Genomic DNA, 20,185 nt, shown 5'->3' on the forward strand with positions numbered 1-20,185 from the left:
GAGAAAAAATAAAAAGCAAAAAAGCCTCCTAAAACTGTCTAGCAGTCAGGTGGCAGGGTTTTGGGTTTGTGGGTTGTTTTGTTGTTGTTTGTTGTTGTTTTTTTTTTAAACTCATATCATTTCAGGCAATTGTGCTACCAAGCAGTCTTAAATAGTTAAACTAGACTAAAGTAAGAGGTGATAGTATTGCCAATGTTATCAGGCAAAAATTATTGCTGAAAAATATTTACATTTCACATTTGCAAGGCTGCTTTTTTGCCTCTTTTAACTTCCCACTGTGATAGGCATTTTTAAGGATAGGAGAGTACGGAGGGAGCTAGAGAGATTCATATTGAAACAGAATGAAACAAAATTGTCTTCCGAGTGTGGAGCTGATCCAAACGGGATGTTGTCAGTGGAAGGAGTAATGATAGTTGGACAGCGGGTCAGGTATGGGCTTGCAAAAGAGCATAGTGGGAACAAGAGCAGCACTTTAATTTTGGGTTGTGTGTGTGGAGAAACATCACCGTGTAACACGTGTAACTCCTCTCCCTGTGAATCAGAGAGGCTAGAGAGGTTAGCGAGGTTACCTTAGTTTTAAGGTTAGCAAGTCCTTTGCCTGGCTTCGTTACCAAGGGAGCAGTGTGATTTCCTGCTACTTCAGTGGAGACGCTACCGGACCTGGGAAATGGGCTGCCGACTCTCAGGAGTGAAGCGTGACCCAGCCAAGGGCTGGATGCTACGGGGACAGCTCACACAGGATTTGTCCAAGCGCCAAGGAAATGGGTGTCAGGTGTTGGTCATCTTCATGCCGTCCCGGGTCTTCCACCCCTGGGAGGAGCTCACATGGCTGGGCTTTGCCCTAAGTCACATTCTGCTTAGGGCTGTAGCACTGGATTTATGGGAGTTGGACTACCCGTGCTTTCCAAAATCCTCCTCTGGAAGTGCCCGGGGACCAGCCTGCAGTGCGGGTGATGCCCCTGCGCTCTGAGGCCGTCCCAGGAGGGGATGGCTGTAGTGGCTGCGCTGAGCCCCGGTGGGCCTCACGGTGGTGGCAGCAGCACGATGGGGATCCCGCTGCCCTGCAAACCACCGCCCACCCCACACACCTCGCCCGGTGAGCAAGGCGAATCTCGGTCGCCCGTCTCCTGCCCCCAGAGCCAGCCCCTCTCTCCCCCCGGCCCCTCCTTGCACGCCCCAGAGGGGCTCTGCAGCTGCCCCAGCTCCCCGCACGTCCGAGCACACGCGACGCTCCCGCCGCGGCCGTCCCGTCGGGACTCAGCTCCGGTACCCGCCGGAGGCGAGAGGCAGCCGGCGGGGCGGGGGCAGGAGGCGGGCGGAGCCGCCCCTCCGGCGGGCGCGGAGCTATAAGGGCAGCGCGGAGCGGCGCGGAGCGCAGCGGGAGCCATGGGTAACCGTGTCACCCGCGAGGACTTCGAGTGGGTCTACACGGAGCAGCCCCACACGCAGCGCAGGAAGGAGATCCTGGGTACGTCAAGGGCTCGGAAGCGGCCGCCGTCGGGGCAGGCAGCCGGGCTGCATTGCACCCCGGGCGGAGCGGAGGGGGCTCCGTGCCGGGTCCGCCGCTGTCGGTGCTGAGAGCGGCTCGGGGCACTCGCCGGGCTACGAAGCGCGGGGGCTGCAGCCCGGTGGGCTTGGAGGGGTGCTTTCCCGGGGGTGCTGCTCTCCCAAACTCTCCCGGCGCCGCCTCGCCTTCTGGAGGCAGCGGGGGGGCACGGCGAGGGCTGAGCGGAGCCCTGCTGCGCCGCGCCGCGTTACACGGGCGGCAGAGCTGGCGGTGGCGGGGTGACATTGTGGGGCCAGGGCTGCGTCCAACGCCCCGCACCTCGCCCCGGGCTGGCGGCAGCCGCCGGCGCGGGGGCCGCGGTGGGCGGCAGCGCGCCCGGGTCTACGCGGGGGGTGGCTGGGGGTCCTCCTACAGGCAAGTTTTCCCAGTGTCTTGGTAGTGCAGTACGATAAATGAGGATGTGGGTGAGTGTTTGCTGGAGAACAATAGAAGGTCCCCGCTCCTTGTCAGGGACAAGGTACACTCTTGTATTTTCATGTTGTACAGGCAGCGTTTAACGGCGTACGTGACTATGTTGGGTTGGGAGGTTTTCGCTTTTGATTTGGGCTTTTCTTAGAAGAACTAATAATCCAGAATTGTTGCAGAATATTGTTGTGTATCTCCTGAAAATACATTTTTAACATTTTATTAATAAAGAAGATTTTTTTTTTCCTGTTTACATTTGTGTTGTTTGGTTGGGTTTTTTTCTTCCCTCTAATGAGTAGGATAAAGTTTTTAAAAATCTTTTATAAAGGAACGCAGTGGAGCTTGTGGCTGAGGTGCTGCACAGGGTCTATGATAACTAGGTGTAGTTTCTTAACGCCTCCACAATCTAATAGATTAATCTAGGATTAATCTAAATTACAAAAACGTTTCCGGTATAGTTGTGGTGGTGGAATATCCTGGTCCAGGTTTGAATTATATCCAGGAAAATAATAATTATTTTACTATGTAATCATGATAGAGAGTCAAATGATGCCATTATATAAAATGATGCTTCTTGGAGTCATGCTACTCATCCTTTTAGTCAAGGGGACCGTGTGTTTGTGAGCTACAGGTAGGAGTGTGTATCGTGGGTCTCTCCCCTTGCTAGTTTCTTGCTTTCCTGATCTTGCTATAGAGTGGGGACTGCAAACCACAATGGAAGTTGTATTGCAAGGTGGTACTGGAGTAGTTGGACGCCTTACCCTTGCTGCAGCAAACTCTCTTTTTAGGACCTCTCAGTTGCGTACTTGCAGAGGTTTTGGCCCCCTTTCTTTGGGTTCAGAACGAGCAACTGGAATCAAGGTCCATCTCCTTCCCCGCAGCTCCCTCTGCCCCAGCTGTAGGAGCAGAAGGAAGGGCATAGAGAAATACAACATGGGAAGAGAGACATGGAAGATGTGGGCAGAACAATCTGTGTCTCTGTCTGACAAGGCAGAATAGATCATGAAACTAGTGTCATGAATACCAAAATGTTACCAAAAGTTATTGAAACTATCATGATATCCCATATGATATTGGAATAATGATCATCCCTGTATTTTTCAAAGCCTGAGGGTCAGCAAACCCCTGGTATCTAGAGTATGTACTTCCCAAAGTGTCTAGTGTCTATTGAGCTGGAGTGCCCTGTAAGAATCTTACATACATACGAACAAATATCTATAAATATCTACATATTTTACATTTTTGTATATAGCAATGCCTTGGGGACAGCATTCCATGCTGGTAGAGGAAGTATTTTCCTCCCAATAGGTTAATGATTTAGTTGCTAAGCACTGAAACTTGATTGTTTTCTGTTTAGGCTGCAGCTTTTTGAAATGTTGGTCTCTCTCAGGCATGGCTGCTTGGATTTAAATGCAAATTGAAATTATCCAGTAGGAAAAAAATACGGGCAAACTGACAAACACATAAGGCAGTTTCTTTCTACATAAGTGGTGTTTCCTTGAGCTGTTGCCCCAATGTATTTCTATAGAGCAACTGAGAGATGATAATGGTCCATCCCAAAGTTATATGTCCTGGCTGGAGAGTTAGTAGCCCAGGTGTCCACCAGACTTTTGTAGTCAGTGACAATATGTCTGAATGATAACTCTCTGAGTTCAATCCCCCTACCGTGGGCAGGGACATCTTCCACTAGCTCAGGATGCTCAAAGCCCTGTCCAGCCTGACCTTGAACACTTCCAGGGATGGGGCATCCACAACTTCTCTGGGCACTCTGTTCAAGTTGAGCAGCAGAGCTATGAGCTGTGTATATCAACTGGGCTGGCTGGAAGCTAGCTTATGGCAGGACACTGTTGCACTAGATGAACCTACTAAGGATGTGATTCCTAATGGCTATAATTATACCAGCAAATAGATCAACATTTTGCGCAAGGGAGAGGTGATACTTTCTGTCTTATCTCTTTGTAGTATCTTCCTCTTAGGCTCTAGGTATTAAAATGTAGCTTGTGCTTGGTACTGTCTAGAAGCACTGCCAAGTGCTTCTAAGTTACAGTGGAGATCTCTTGCCAAGCTGGCACTTCGACCCTGATCGTGTTATTCATGTTCCCGAACACGTTATTCACGCTTTTCAGTTTATGAAATTGAATTGTTTCATTGCTGTTCTCTCACCCTCTTGTTTATGAAAAGCTTGTTACTGTCTTGTGTCAGGACAGAGATTTGTGTAACGCTGCAGTGAGCTGTTAGGGAAAGACCTGGCTAAAAACTAACCTGACAGAAGAAAGTTTTTTCATCTGGATCTTCTTAGCCTTGCTGTATAGTTATATAAATGCTATCAGAGGGAGATAAAACGTAGGGTGTAACGTAGAGGGAATATCTACTTCTAGTAGAAATTGGATTTCTACTTCAGTGGCAGTAGAGGTCTGTTAGATTGAAACACTTGGATAACTATGGTCTTGCACAGTGGGAAGTGTTGGTGTTTTTCGGTCTTGAAAGAAGGTGAAAAAATCATTGCTCAGATGCTGGTAACACCATAAGCACACAATGAATGGTCATTTCACCTGCAAGCAGTTTTCCAAATGCAAGCAATGAGCAATATGTTGTGGCATGGAAAGAATGAGATCTTATTTGTGCTGTGGATTGGATCTAACTTTATAAAATACTGTAGGTTGGTCAGAAAATGTTTTGCCTCACAGGATCCTTAGGGAAGCACTTGTGTGCTGCTGAGGATGAGGGTTGAATCAGTGTTGCTCAGGGTCGGCTAGGAGCATCTGAATATGATCTAACATCCAAGAATAATTAATAATTATATAATTGGTTCTTTGGCAAGTTATTTTGGAGTGGAGACGGTGCAAGTGTTTTATGTGCTTTATCCTGTAGAAAGGCTGAGATGTTACACTATGGGGAGGGGGGAGGTAGAACCAAATAAAAACGCCAAAATCCATTTTATTTTGGCATTTAGCCAATTTGAGTATAATGGCTTCCAACTCTGCTCACTTATTTAGAGATTAGTCTGCTATTTCTTCCAGCTGACTCTTCTGTTGCCTATTTAAACCTCACATTTATGAAAATTCTGATAAATTGTACCTACTGAAATGTGCAAGATGCATATCTCCTTAGCTTAAATCAAAGCTCTGAATTACATATGCTTCTGGCGAAGAAACTGAGTTTGTTTCCCCTTTGTGCTGCAGTACGTGGGCACAGTGCTGCCACTGATGTGCATGTTCTCTGATGAGGACATTCAGAATAGCTGCTATCTCAGTGCTCATGCCAACTCCCTGTGGGGATCACCTATAAAATAAATCACATGAGCACAAAGTCACTGTTTTAGGCGCTTGTGGTCTTCTGCTGAAAATGTATTAAGTGTAACTGAAGGCTTCAGCTTATTCTATGTTGCAGGTTTTTGTTTCAGAGGGAGCTGAATGCTCTTTCTAGCATTCCTACATCCCTTTATTCTGAACCAGCTAATAAACAAGCGTAAACAAACTGGTCATAGCTGCTGTCATAGTGACGTGCTGACACCATCCACCTCTTTCGACACTGGCAATGTGGCACCACTGCGGTGCTTTGCCTCTGGTGGCCGCTTCTGGGTGACCCAGCTCCTTTCCACCAGCTAGTACAAAGCAATTTAGGAGCTTGTGGGTGGCAAATACAAGATTAAGACCCTTGTCTTTGCACAGTGGATATACAAAACTTCAGAGTAATTAGTTGGGCTAAAAAAGGTTTCTTATTAGTTTGCATACTGGAGGGGGCAGGAGACTGTGCAAAGCCAGAGGCTTTTGTCATGCACGTTGCCCTCTGTGTGTGTCCTACCTATGTCCTGGCTCATGTATGGTTTTAATTAATCATGGAATGGTTTGGGTTGGAAGAGACCTTTAAAGGTCATCTAGTCCAACCCCCCCTGCCGTGGGCAGGGACATCTTCAACTAGATCAGGTTGCTCAGAGCCCTGACCAACCTGGCCTTGAATGTTTCCAGGGATGGGGCATCTACCACCTCTCTGGGCAACCTGTGCCAGTGTTTCAGCACCCTCATTGTTAAAAATTTCTTCCTTATATCTAGTCTAAATGTACCCTCTTTTAGTTTAAAAACATTACCCCTTGTCCTGTCCCAACAGGCCTTGCTAAAAAGTTTGCTGCCATCTTTCTTAAAGCCCCCTTGAAGTCCTGAAAGGCTGCAATAAGGTCTCCCCAAAGCCTTCTCTTCTCCAGGCTGAACAACCACAACTCTCTCAGCCTGTCCTCATAGGAGAGGTGTTCCATCCCCGTGATCATTTTTGTGGCCTCCTCTGGACCCGCTGCAACAGGTCCATGGCTCTCCTGTGCTGAGGACTCAAGTGTTCTGTGCTGTTTATGAGCATGTTCATGAGCTGAGCTGCTAAAAAGCAAAACACAATCATGTCAGCAAACTGACTTCTTTTGGTTTGTTTGTTTTTTTGGTACAAATACCAGCTCCAGCATAGGGCACGGAGTAGTAAAGCTAACATCCTGTGCCTGGTGTCTCTTATTTGTTCTGGCAGGGACTCATAGCTGATAGAACAGAGTCCAGGACAGCAGCATCGCAGAGGTTTTTTTTTTTTCCCCTTTTCTTTAATGAGAAGATAAGACTTCTAAAAGTCTTATACTGAGTAATATCTCTACTTTGACTGTACCTGTATGCTGCACTTGTGATCAAAATAAAGGAAGATGAAGAAATAAATTCCTTCTCTTGTTACGACTAGCTTCTCATGGATGTGAGCAAGGCTGCTGCTCCTTTAAACCTCCACCACCTCTGTGTTTGTGGACAGCTCCCACTTGCCCACATCCAGATCCCATATATGCCAAAATGTGCAAGTGCTAAGTATGTGATGTCACATCAACGAGAAATTGTGTCTGCTGCCATCACTGAGGTCTAACAGGGTCTCTCCTGAGTCATCTCAAGAGCATTGTCAGTGGGAATAGATGATGAGTGAGGTTTCAGAACAAGGTATTTGCTGTTCCTGAGGAGGAGGAACACCAGGACCTAGTGACTGACAACTTCTCCAGGAACAATTACTCCAGCCCTAACTGAGCATCACTGTAGGGCTATGGTGAGTGCTCCTGGATCTCCAGAGAGGAGCATCAAGGGAAAAAGTGTGTAGTCAGGGTAACTTGTCAGTAGTGCTTTCTGAGTGAGGCATGCTTCTGGAAAGGTGACTGATGCTTACACACAACACTGGAGTGATCTCCATGAAATGTAATTCAGTAAATGAGTTGTTTCGGAATCATGAACACTTCTGAAAATATACTTGCAGCATTTGTTCTCTCTTGACTGCTGTTCTTTCATCCACGCTGTTGTACAAGTGGGAAATGCCGTCTTTCATCGTCATGGTGCAGATTTCAGCTGCTCTGAGGTTACGCTATAGAGACCGTGGAGCTGTTTGGGTGGAATTATTAACTACATCTACCCACTAAAGTAGGTACTACTACTACTAAAGTGCTTGCACTGCTTTTGTGGTGTGCTGGGACAGAAAAGTCATGTTTCTGCACTGCTGTACATTTACACCAGCATCCCCACCCTCTGAATGGCAGTACGATGGACAAGCTGGAAGCAGCACATGCGGATAAGCAGTTTGCCAGGCTGAGCTAACAGACTTTCCCAATGATCTGGAAGCTGGAGAATGTGCTGTGGAGACAGAGTAGCTGGAGCTGGCCTGGTCCTATTGTACTCTAAAGGGCAAATCCTGGTCTCATGTGTTCACATAACTTTGTGGGTTTCCCCCCACCCCCCAATCTAGAATGGCTGAATGTTGGGTTTTTTTTTCTCCTATTCCTGTGCCCTTTCCATGCCGTGATTATGGATAATGAAGAGCTCACTACAGATTACATTTTATGGCCATTGTCGTGTATTAGCCCTGACCCAGTGCTTGTTGGGCAGTGATGGACTCTGGACGTATAGAAGCTGGTCATTTTTATAATGGAAAAGTGCTCAGGAAGACCAAAACGGAAGCGATTCAAGAAAGAGCAGCATGATGAAAATCTCTGCTCAGATGCCTCTTGGTGTGAAGCTCTAGCAGCCTCAAGAGTGAAGAGTAGGTGTCTTCTCCAAGTGCAGTGCGTAGGAAACGAAGGTGGTCTTTTTTGTGTAGCTGCCACAGGTCTCAGTCCTTTATGGCTCCTGGTTTAGCACTGCACAGTAACCCTGTGCCTGAATCTCTGTTGCCTTTGGGACGTGCAGATGGCTGACAGCGGGGTTGCACAGCCCAGCTGATCACCTACAGACACTTGTCACAGCCGCCTTACAGGGTTGTCCAGGTTTTTCAACTCTAAGTGCTCTATCTTGCCTTACTAGGATTCCTTCACCTATCTGCAAGGCATGAACACAAGGGAAAAATGAGATACATATTTATATTGTCACATCTTTGTGTCAACACGTTACATATAAACTGCAGTCATCAGGATCACTTAATCTGAGATTAAATGTGTCTCACTGAAGAGTGCTTGGCCTCAAGTTTTGAAAGGGTCAGTATTCAACATTTGCATGTGCAGTGCTCCTGACCCAAGGGTCCCTGGCAGGCTACACCACCAGCGGGGCTTTTAGCCTACAGCGAGCCTAGCCACCCCACCTGTCAGCCTCCCCGAGGTTTCTCCATGCCATGGAAACAGGAAGGGTTTATCAGTATTAATGATAAACAGACACAGAATTGTGGTTTAACTAGTATGCAAAAATTTACTGTTGGAGAGGAGTTAATCAGGTGTTGAATTTAATATTAAACCCTGGAAAGTTACTTAATAGCTGTCACCTGCGACAAATGCAACCCACCTGCATTGCTGCTTGCAGATACTGTTGCTGCTGGTTGGCAGTAACTACTCTGAAATCTCTTAAATGTAATCTGCAATCCTTGTTAGTTGCAACAAAAAGAAATAGGTCCAAAGTGACAATATAAACAGATTCTCAAACTACACTATAAAGCTTTGCGTAGTCATTTTCCCATCCCATTAAAACTTTCTTTTTTGGTCAAAGTGGCCTGAATTTGACCAGGCTGAGGAACACATTTGGTTGTTTTACATCTCTTCATCTCTTTTGGTGTCTGCAGTAACCTCTCTACCAATTGCGTGACAGAAAATTTGAGGTGGCTTGATTTATTAAACGGTGTTCTGGGTTTTGGTCAGATGCTCCTAATCAGGACAATTATATGTCTGTAACAGATATTCTGACCAGGTCGTTATATCAAGTTATTCTTTAGAGTGGGTATCGCAGCACTTTTTGTAAAATTTTGGTACCTGTCTAGGTACCAGAGAACCATTTCTAGCATGTTAGCATTTCTAACATGAAAACTAATTTAAAAATCTGCAAAAACAAGGACAAAAACAAAACAGCAAAACCAAAACAACAAATCCAGAGATTTTTATCAAAAAGTTTGGCTGGCTTTGGAAAGATGTGAACTCTTACTAGACCTTTCCCACCACTTAGAAGATCTCTCACCTGCCTGAATACTCTTCATGGTGATTTTGCTCCCTTGTCCTCAGAAGGGGAAGAATTGAGAATATCCCTTTTTCTCATCACCTTCCACAAAACCTGTCTAATCTTTATTGTCTCCAACTTTCTGTTAAGCTGGGCTGAAGTTGGCCAACAGGCTCAAAAGTTGTTTGAATGGTTGCAGAGCATGACCACATCAGCCTGCTTCCTTAAGTAGTGCCTCATCTCTCTGAATTTCTGCAAACTTTTCAGGGTTCACTTCTATAAAAACCTTCTCTGCGTCCTGCACTCAGTACCTGCCACTTCTTGCAAGGTCATATGAAGTTACGTGTATTGTCTCTCGCATTTGTTTATAGTATATATAGCTGCATAGATGCAAATCATTATAATCTGCTTTTATTGCATTGGTATCATACAGTGAAGTCAGATGATATTTACTTTTCTATTCATAAAATGGGCCTATCAAACTTACAGGGACACACTGTGTAACCTCAGGGTTCAGAATGAGTGACTTGTCCTACAGTCTTATCTGTGTAAGCTGTAATTATTGAGAAATGCAGAGTATGAGTAAAAGGAGGGAGGCCAGTGGGTGGGTAAAAGCCATAAACCAGTGGCATAATTCATGTGCAAGTTAATACTGGAAGTGAGAAGTGTGGGTTTGTGAAGGAGAGACCTGAAGCAATGAACAGCACCTAGAAGATAAGTTGTCCTTCTGTGTATTTTCTTTTTCTTAAAAGGACAAGTGAATGGCCAGCAGAACTGAAGATCAGTAAGCTGGTCCTGTCCTGACAGGGGTCAGACCTGGCAAGCCTGGCCCGTGTCTCTGGGTGCTGTATTGCAGGATTTGTGGGGCCGCATGAAGCTGTTGTGTGACTATTTATGTGACTTTCATGCCTGTTTCTCGCATGTGACTTGGGAACAGGCTAATGAATGGGAACAGAGAAAAATGTTCTGTGTCTTACAAATTCCTGATAATATTACTGACTTTCTTGTGGTGTTATCATGTGCAAAGAGTTGTACGTGTTGTAAACACTGGTGAACACTCAAATACTTAGGAATTTTTTTTTAATGCTACATTTGTCATCCAACCACAGAGCAAAACCTGGCGAGCCTGTTGCTCAGCCCTCCTCCCCTGCTAGTATGTCTGAAGCAACAGTATGAAAAGGGCTACAAAGAAGGCAGTTCTGTCCCTTTTGTGGAAAATAGCAACTGGATTGGACAAAATAAAAAGGGAAATGAAAAACTTGACAGAAGGTGCTTCTTAGAGCTTAAATCTGGTGGGTTTTGACATACTAATACTCATCCTTGTGCACATGATGCCACATATTGACCACCAGGGTAAATTTTTATATATATGTGTGTGTGTGTATATATATATCAGTATCAATCACAATTGGACATGATGCTGGCAGTGCGAATGGAGCCCATACATTAGTAAAGCTTTCACTGTAGTAGCAAGCCTGCTCTGGAATTGCCACTTTATAAAACTCGGGCCTCAAACATACGGTGATAAAAATAGAGTGCCGGTGGTAATTAAGTTTACCTAACTGTCATCTAATGAAGTTTTCTCTGCATTTTTCCCTTTAGCAAAGTATCCAGAGATCAAGACTCTGATGGGACCGGATCCACATTTAAAGTGGATTGTATCTGGAATGGTTTTCATGCAGTTTCTAGCATGCTACCTGGTGAAAGACTTATCCTGGAAATGGGTTTTCTTCTGGGCTTATGCTTTTGGGGGTTGCATCAACCATTCCCTGACCCTAGCCATCCATGATATTTCACACAACGTCGCCTTTGGGAACAAGCAGGCCAAGTGGAACCGATGGTTTGCAGTCTTTGCCAACTTGCCGATTGGCATCCCTTATTCTGCCTCCTTCAAGAAATACCACATTGACCATCATCGGTACCTTGGGGGGGACAGCCTGGATGTGGACATTCCCACAGACTTTGAAGGCTGGTTCTTCTGTACACCACTTCGGAAACTTCTTTGGCTTTTGCTCCAACCTCTGTTCTACAGTCTGAGACCACTGTATGTGAACCCCAAAGCAATTACACGGATGGAAATTTTTAACGCTCTTGTCCAGTTTTCTATAGACCTTATCATTTACTACCTTTGGGGGCTCAAACCTATTATTTACTTAATAGCAGGTACAATTCTTTGCATGGGTTTACATCCCATTTCTGGGCACTTCATAGCAGAACACTACATGTTCTTAAAAGGGCATGAGACATACTCTTATTACGGACCTCTGAACTGGCTCACCTTTAATGTAGGCTATCACATGGAGCATCATGACTTCCCCAGCATTCCTGGATGCAGATTGCCAATGGTAAGTACAGCATGAGCATGAGTGAATTGGATTTTTATAAAAGAGGTTAAACTGGTTCAAAGAAATCACTCCAAATCATAGCAATGGATCAATTTTAAAAAGAAAAAAAAAAAGGAAAAAAGAAGAAAGCTGTTTGAATTTGTTTCTAATTCTTTCATTTTAAGCAGGAGATTGAGAGAAATAGCTGCCAAACTGCTGTAATATTTAGTTCATTTGAAGGAAGCACGAACATCTGAGCCTCAGAGGGCTTGAGGAATACTTTTTGCATGATAAAATCCTTCAACAATGCTCTAAATTTCTCCATTTCCTTCCCTCAGCCACCAGATTTTGTCTCTTTGAAATTTTAAAGGCCCATCTAAAGTGAGGCAGGTGGCAATTACTATTTGAAATTTGTCTAATGATCAATCTGCTAACTATATTGCTTGATTAACATCAAACAAAAGCCTTTCTATTTTTTGAGATGACATAAGTGTCAGGGCATGTTCCAGCCTGACATAAATAGCACTAGAAAATAAAGCCCCGCTCTACACGACTTGTTTTAGCTCTGCTGCCCCACCCACAGAAACTGAGGATGACTGATCTGTCATTGGGAAAGTGCTGTGGCTTTCCTCTTTTGAAAGTCAAGTCCCTTTTTGTTTACGTTTTATCAGTTGTGGGAATCAAATTTGCAAAGCCCAGGTGTCTAGGAATGGTTTTCAGTCTCCCTCCAGGTATGTAGCTGCTCTTCTGGGTTTTAATACAAGGGTTCCTCAGCAGGTGCTCACAGTGTTAGAGGTACGTGACTTCGAGGTATTACTCCTACATACAAATCCTCTGGCATAGTAGCACCGAAGCATCTTCTGTCTCTGGTCTGATGGAAAGTTGGGGGCTACTACTGTAACATTCTCATGAGGTGGAGGTAGAGTGAGGAGGCTGAGGTTCAGGAGCTGTGACCTCCCCACTACTGCATAACGTGTACAACTTTTATGACAGTATGTCCAGGCAAACCCTGCTTTATGGGTTAATGTTCTTCATCACAGAAACACTGGTTGAGAGGAGATTCAAAACAAGAGGAGATTTTCTTGTGGTGTAGAAGAGCGTGGGGAGCCTCTATATAGCCTGCAGTTCTGTTTTAACACACTTCCTTCACTGCTGGAGGTCTGTCTTGGAGAAGCTGGCCATTCCTGGTGGGGTTCAGAGCAGCCGGTAAAGCAGCCTGGCTCACATGTGAAGTTCTCCTGTCAGGCGCTCCCATTGCTGATAGACCCGATAGCTCAGCTGGGAAGTGTACGAGCTTAGCTTTAGCTTCAAATGTTCAAACTTGTTAGATAGGCTTAGATACTTAGATTACGGAAATGTAAATAGAAGAAGAGAAGGAGGTTACCTCCGTATCTTACACAAGGGAGGTGAGTGACTAATTGAACTTGCTGGGACTGTTGCTCCAGACCTGATTGAGACCTGAAAAGCTCTTCCCCACCCACATCACAAATAGTTCAGCCTGATTCCTCGAGGCAGTGCCGCAGCTGGAAGTGTCTGCCCTCCTGTGTAAAGAAGATGGTTGAATTTCATGGGCTCGTGTTCATGTGTTTCTAGCTCTTGGGCAACTGAGACTTGCCCTGCTGGTGGAGGAGATACCAGGCTTGTCAATCATTGTTGCCTGACAGAACTATGTGGAAAACGTTGAGTCTTTGACGAGTGATAAATTACAAGTGAAAATCTATTATGAAGTGAAAATCCTTTGGCAGAACAGTTACTGTAGAAAATCCTGTGTCCATTAAAAGAAGTTGGTTATTCTTTCCTGCAAATTGAGAAGAAAAATTCTCTGCCTCTTTGGTGGAAGGACATAAGGGGACAGATCCTCTCGGGATAGCTTTAATGTTTGAACTTCATAACGGGTAGGGGTAGAAACCTCCCCTTGCTCTCCTCTGCTTAACCTCCCAGCAAATTCTTCACTCAACAAATGTCTAGTTTTTTCAGATCTAGTCTCCTAGGCACTTGAACTTCTAATAGTTGAATTGTGTAATATGGATGACCTCTCAGTATAGCTATTTTTATTTTTAATTATTGGCAAGTATTTGGTTCCTGCCTGATTGAGAGCAGGGGAGAAATAGGATCAGAGAATAACTGGATCTTAATCTTGGAAAGTAACTGGCTCTTCCACTTGCTTATCAGAAAAGTAAATTCAGCTTTGTCCTTTGTTACAGGTGTCTCATTCAGAATGTTCTGAGTAATGTGTTTGCCACTGGAAAGACCTTTACCCTCTGAGTGTGACAGATTTGAAAGAGGAAGAATTAGGCTGTGCTGTAAGCTTACAGATACTAAAGATGAGTGACATGAGTGTGCAGTAGGAACTTGTCCCACTAGTATAATGAGAGATTATGCAAGAGAGCATGAAATTTAACAATATAATGAGAGACCTGCTCTAAAAAAACCTCTATAGACTTATAACTAGATTAGTCTTTGTATGAAGCCTTATAGCTATAAAATACTGCATTGTTTACCAAATGAGTAAAAAAATCCATTCTTTGTTATCTGAAGGATTGAATATACTTATGGAGGGAGAGGACAGGAGAAGAAGGAGGAACTCGGAACTCTTCCTACGAACTGCAATAAAAACTGCAGTGTTACCAGAGGCAAACTAGTTACTCATTAAGCTTGTGGGAAAAAGGAAAAGACATGGTATGAAACCAGATTTATTAGACAGACAAGACTGGAAAACATGGTAGATGTGCTGGGTTTGAATTGCAGATTTCATTAACCCTGTGATGGCCAGGAGGGTGAGCTTGAGTGCTCCCCCCCCCCTCCCCCGGTCAAGGACTATGGAGGGAACTTCTGTAATATGCCTTCTAGCACTCTAAACATCATTTTTCAGCTTCTTGTCATAATGCTCTCTAGCTTCTGTGTGGCTTCTGTAGCCCCAGGACAAAGGGTCTGTAACAGCCGTGGTGAAATATTAGGTTGCTTTTAACTTTTGCGCCTATCTGATACCATGGAGTAGGATTGGGGTCCTGTTGCTGCACTCTACAAGCACAAAACCAGAAGCAAAGTTTGTCTAAAAGATGCGATTTCTTACCTACCACCTTGATCTACTTGAAGAAAAGCCTCAATATACCAGGTGCCAAGTGCCTATAAGCTTCTTGCAGACTTTGTGATCTCTTCTTGTCCTTCCATGATAACTTCCATTCACAAACTAGCAGTGAGTTAAGACTTACAGCTGAGATCTGTAAGGAGGAAGGGAGGGAGGAATTGAAGCAAATGGACCATCTCCAATGCACTATGGAGAGCTTGAACGGGAAGTCAGGAGCAGGATCTAGGAATACTTTGCCACAGTGCCATCCTCTTTGAGATGGCTGCGGAACTTGCTACCTGGAAACTGCCATCCGCAGGTTTTGTACTGCACCCAGAATGCAACATGGAAGATGACTCTTCTAGCCTAAAATATACTTAATAGATGTAGTTTAATGTTGTATTTAAAAGAGAATCTGAATTAAAAACCAATTATTTTTGCCCCTCTCCCCCCAATTTTCTGGTAGGTAAGGAGGAGATAATTTTGTTTATGCTGAAACAAATTACAATAGATGAGGTGTTTTTGTCAGGAAACTTTTTTGTGTTGATCCAATGTAAAAGAGAAATGACTTTTAAAATTCTTTCCTGCCACGTGATAGCAAAATGGGAACATGCACCTAACAAACTTCCTTGTCTTTTCCACAAGAAAACCCTTCAGAAGTCTTCCCTCTAACTGCATTCATTAAATTTTCCCTCTTCCCCATTCCTTTGTCAAAAACACTTCATTGCACTTTACCTTCTCCTCTCCGTTGTTTCTGTACATCTCATACACTTGTCCTGCCCAGAGTACAGGGACCTTGCTGATGGTGCAAGCGCTGCCTGCCTTCCTGCACAAGGTGCTGCTGGGCACAAAGCCAAGCGGGAGCAAAGAACTACTCCCTGTCGTCGTGTGTGAGTCACTGTCCCACAGCTGATCTAGAGTAACACTCCAGTGCGAGCCCCTGGTCATCCCCTGTGGTTTCCATTCTGGGCTTCTCATTCAGGATGAGCTGCCACCATACTCTGCAGGAAGGTGCTAAAGGGATATGCTTGGTGGACAAGCAACTCCTCCACACCTGATGCTGGCAAGCAGCTTGCCAGCCGTGACTGGGCTGCCTGCTTCCAGAATGGGGTGCGTATGATCTTCAAAATTCACTGCTGGGTATTTTGATTAATCATCTTAATTATCCAATAATACTTGTATTCTAGGTGCCTGCTTTAAATCTGTAGTACAACTGCAGAATATGTGCATGGAATATATTTAAGTGCAAGTTTCCAGACTTGCATGTTGTGTCCACCTGAGCTCTTCAGCACTATGCCCAGACTATACTGCTGCTCATGTTTGCTGAAAGTGCGGAAACTATTGGGTTGAACACAGACAGGCTGTTTATCGGCCTCTTCTCTGAGCTGTTTTTTCCTACTTCATCACTGGTGTCATTTTTAGTTAGCTTTTGGTGCCAGAGGGCACAGCCACTGCCTGAGACATTGTTCCTAGGAGCTGAATTGGTTTCTGTGAATCTCCAGCCCTCCACTTCTGCAAGGGGCAATACAGAAAGACTTTCTGAAGCCCTCGTAGTGGTTGGAGTCTAACATGATCAAGAGCTCTGCAGAATAATGTAACTAGCTGAGAAAACGTGTCTGGTTCAGACCATTGTTTCTGTGGGCAAGAAATATATGGGGGTTCGGAGAAGAGGGGAATGGTAGACTTGCCATATGAACTTGGCTAGTATAGATGAAGGCTGAATTACTGTTGCAACTCAAAATTCAGGCAGAACTTCTAAAATAGGGATAGGAGGGAAGGTCTGTAAGCAGCAGTGTGCTAGGGAAAGATCATGTCAGAGCTGGAGTGAAGCTTTTGGAGCTGGGTATCTGAGACCCCCTTTGTGTTTGCATAAGGCCTCATTAGTGGCTTTCATTCAAGGGAGCTTACTGTCTAAATAGTCCTCCCTCTCATCCTCTGGCTATTTCAATTACCCAGCTGGGAAAAGGGAGGATACAAATCCCAGATTAAATTATTTCTGAGTGTGGTTACAGAATCAGTGCGGGGAACTAAATCTGCATCTCCAGAGATCTTACCCGGTGCCTGGAAATCACCCTTCTTCCAGTCATTAACAAATACCTCTAAGGCAAAATGCTGATGTTGTCTGAATCCCATTGAAAGTGAACCACATTTGAAGTACAGACCAACACTTTAAAGCAGGATATAAGGAATTATTAGGAAGTCAGAGGTATTCAGTGAAAGGCAGAATACAATCAGACCTGAAGTGAATCTTCCACCTCCAACACAGCACTACCATGCCACAAGCACAAGGAGTGCATAGGGCTGAGGTACAAGAGGTAAAAGACCTTAATGAAACTTGTACGTTATCCAACCTACCTCACAGGGAAGTGTCTGCTAGGAAGCTGAATTAACGAGATAACTAGCAGTGAGCCGTACTGGCTTATAATTTAACTTTTGCTGGGATTCTTAGCTTTTCACAAACAGTCAAAATGCTGTGTTAAGATTCCACCATTACCCCTCGGATGCTGGTGAGACCCTCCTCCGGGATGACAATTTCTGTGTAACCCTTTTGCTCTTCACTGGAAGTCCTTACTGTGCTCAGCATAGCTGGCTTTAAAATTCTGCAGGGTTTTTAAAGAGAGATGTCATGCTGTCCAGCAAGACAAACTAGTCTAGAGTAGACCTTTGTTTGTCTAGGAGGTTGTTGTGGTTTAACCCGGCAGGCAGCTAAACACCATACAGCTGCTCGCTCACTCCCCCCATCCAGTGGGATGGGAGAGAAAATAAATTAAAAAAAAAAGTAAAATTCGTGGGTTGAGATAAAGACAATTTAATAGGACAGAAAAGGAAGGGAAAATAATAACGATAAAAGGATATACAAAATAAGTGATGCACGATGCAATTGCTTACCACCCGCCGACCGATGCCCAGCCAGTTCCTGAGCAGCGGTCGCTGCCCCCCCGGCCAACTCCCCCAGTTTATATACTGAGCATGACATCATATGGTATGGAATACCCCTTTGGCCAGTTTGGGTCAGCTGTCCTGGCTGTGCCCCCTCCCAGCTTCTCGCTGGCAGGGCATGAGAAGCTGAAAGGTCCTTGACTAGTGTAAGCGCAACTTGGTGACAACTAAAACATCAGTGTGTTATCAACCTTATTCTCATCCTAAATCCAAAACACAGCACTATACCAGCTACTAGGAAGAGAATTAACTCTATCCCAGCTGGAACCAGGACAGAGGTGGAGCTGTAATAAAACCATGCCCAAGCAGTTTGTGCGTGTACAATAGTTAACAGACTCTGCTGCTTCATAAGCGTGTTCAAAAAGCAGAGCATCTAGTTGGAGCAGGGACTGCTGATAGCTTGGGAATCCTCATAGTCCCTGAACCTGCCAGAATACCTCTGGTTTGTCCTCTGGTTCTGGCCTTACTCCCACTACAAGTGCCACCCCCAATGATGTGCAATGCTTCTCTGATGGCAACAGTCTTAAGACCTGGGGATTTGTAACAGGGATGAAATTTATTAGACTTGTGATCTAATAATAAATCTTGCAGCATTTTTAACACCAGACTGAGGAGAACGGACTGCCCTTGCAATTTCCTCTGCCCGCGGGAGGAACCCGTCTCTCAGATTTGCATCATGGTTGCAGAATGGAGGAAAGAAAACGAAGTGTAGGCAAGGCTGTATCTGGCATTTTCTCAATTGGTATTTCTCTCCTACCCGGAACCCTCAGCAAACGAGTACTACGAGTGGCGAACAGGGCTTTAAATACAGTGTGTTGGAGTCTTGGCAATTTATAAGATGGAATGAGTCATCTCATTGTGGAGTTCCCTCCACCTCCGAAACGAGAGAAAATAGTTCTGACTGAAGGCAGCGATCCATCATCTTTCAAATTCTGACATTGTGAGGCAAAACTTATATCAGAAATCTGCTAAGAAGTATCTAAATGTATTTAAGTACATCTCATTTGGCTGAACCTGAGAAGCTCACAAGCAATAACAAGTAACTTCAGGTTATGGCTGTGCTATCAGATCTGAACGTGAAGACTGAAACACACCCAACACTGTGCAGCTAAACAGCTCGTTCTCTCTCTTCTTCTTCCAGGTGAAGAAGATTGCAGCAGAATATTACGATAACCTCCCACATCACCAATCCTGGATTCGAGTTCTGTGGGACTTTGTTTTTGATGACACTATTGGTCCTTATTCAAGGGTTAAGAGACTATGCAAGCTGGCAAAAGAAACCTAACGGACTAGCTGCATTGGTGTTTTGTTTGTTCATTTGAATGACGTGAGTTTTCTGCAGAAGTAGAAGGATGTTTGTGTGTGCTGAATTAGCATTGGTGCGTGCTCCTTAGACCACGAGGATGAGTGTGAAAATGAAGGTATGAGCACTATTTTAGACTATTGTTTCTTTTTAATAAAGGATATTTGTGTATGTAACCCTGGAAAACTAGATTATAGTGAGCTATGATTATGTGAACCTTTTGTCTAGGCTTAGGATTAACTTCCTGGGCCACGTGTGCCTAAGTCTGAGTTTTGGCCTGGTCTGCAACGGAGAATGTCTGGCGCGTGTATGTGTGAGCACACGTGTGTGTAGTTTAGGACTGGTTTCTCTTCATGCCAGATTAGATGTCGATGCTCTGCGTGGACAGCACTGTGGAAGCAGGGAGGACTGGCACGCAGTAGTAAATGATACTTTCTGGAGAACACAATGTCTTGTCTAATCTAATATCTTACTTCTGATAGTTGCTGGTAGCAGAGATTTTGTATATGCAATGGAATATGTGTATATTTTTGTACATTTGTATCATTATTTTAGTAGCTGCTGTTTGACCTTTATTCCAGGGCTTTGCCTAAACTTTCTGAATGCAATTCTATTCTTAGGATCTAATTCTCAGTGTAGCTAACTGGCAGAGCTAACTGTGGTATGGAGAAACCCTTCCTTTAGTATCCTGCTCACTGCCTGATCAGCAGAATGGACGTGCCCCTGGAGGAACTGGGTGGTCCTTTCTCACCGACCTTTTCAACAGTATTCATAACTTCATGTTTCTCATCCTTTTCCCCACTGTAAGTCCTTCTGGGAATGGAAAGGTTCTAGTTTTAGCTGCTGCTTTCCAAGGTTGTTAATATTCCTGATCACCTTTCTTGGTCTTCTCTATATTATACCCCTTTCTGTGCATAGGAGTTAGGAGTATGTGTCAGTGATGACATGGAGACGTTAATGGTGATATTTGTTCCTAACTGCTTTCAGAATAATTGTAACTTTTTTCCTCTGTCATTCAAGGGGCACCGACTTGACATTTGGGAAGCACGTGATACTCCAGCTAGATAAAAGTTGTCGCTGATGGTGTTAAGGGGATATACCTGGAACACGGAGCTGGGGTTGTTTCTCTCCCTACGTGTCTTACTTTGTGCTATTGACATTAACCTT

The 20,185-nt window shown here is 44.6% G+C and overlaps 1 protein-coding gene across 1 annotated transcript; it reads left to right on the top strand.

Moving 5' to 3' along the window:
• Positions 1-1,386: 1,386 nt before the first annotated feature.
• Positions 1,387-19,483, top strand: DEGS2 (delta 4-desaturase, sphingolipid 2). The gene is made up of 3 exons (XM_075151095.1): positions 1,387-1,468; positions 10,987-11,729; positions 18,857-19,483. The coding sequence occupies exons 1-3, from the start codon at positions 1,387-1,389 to the stop codon at positions 18,998-19,000; spliced, it is 969 nt and encodes a 322-aa protein (XP_075007196.1). The 3' UTR covers positions 19,001-19,483.
• Positions 19,484-20,185: the final 702 nt, after the last annotated feature.

This window comes from Calonectris borealis, chromosome 5 (assembly GCF_964195595.1).
Source record: "Calonectris borealis chromosome 5, bCalBor7.hap1.2, whole genome shotgun sequence".
In the NCBI taxonomy this organism is placed as follows: domain Eukaryota; kingdom Metazoa; phylum Chordata; class Aves; order Procellariiformes; family Procellariidae; genus Calonectris; species Calonectris borealis.

What these genes read in the sequence shown, in the direction of transcription:
- DEGS2 (XM_075151095.1), top strand. Translation starts at nt 1,387, where the DNA reads ATGGGTAACCGTGTCACCCGCGAGGACTTCGAGTGGGTCTACACGGAG. An exon ending in GCGCAGGAAGGAGATCCTGG is followed by an intron (nt 1,469 to 10,986) that starts GTACGTCAAGGG and finishes TTTTCCCTTTAG; the next exon opens with CAAAGTATCCAGAGATCAAG. An exon ending in CTGGATGCAGATTGCCAATG is followed by an intron (nt 11,730 to 18,856) that starts GTAAGTACAGCA and finishes TTCTTCTTCCAG; the next exon opens with GTGAAGAAGATTGCAGCAGA.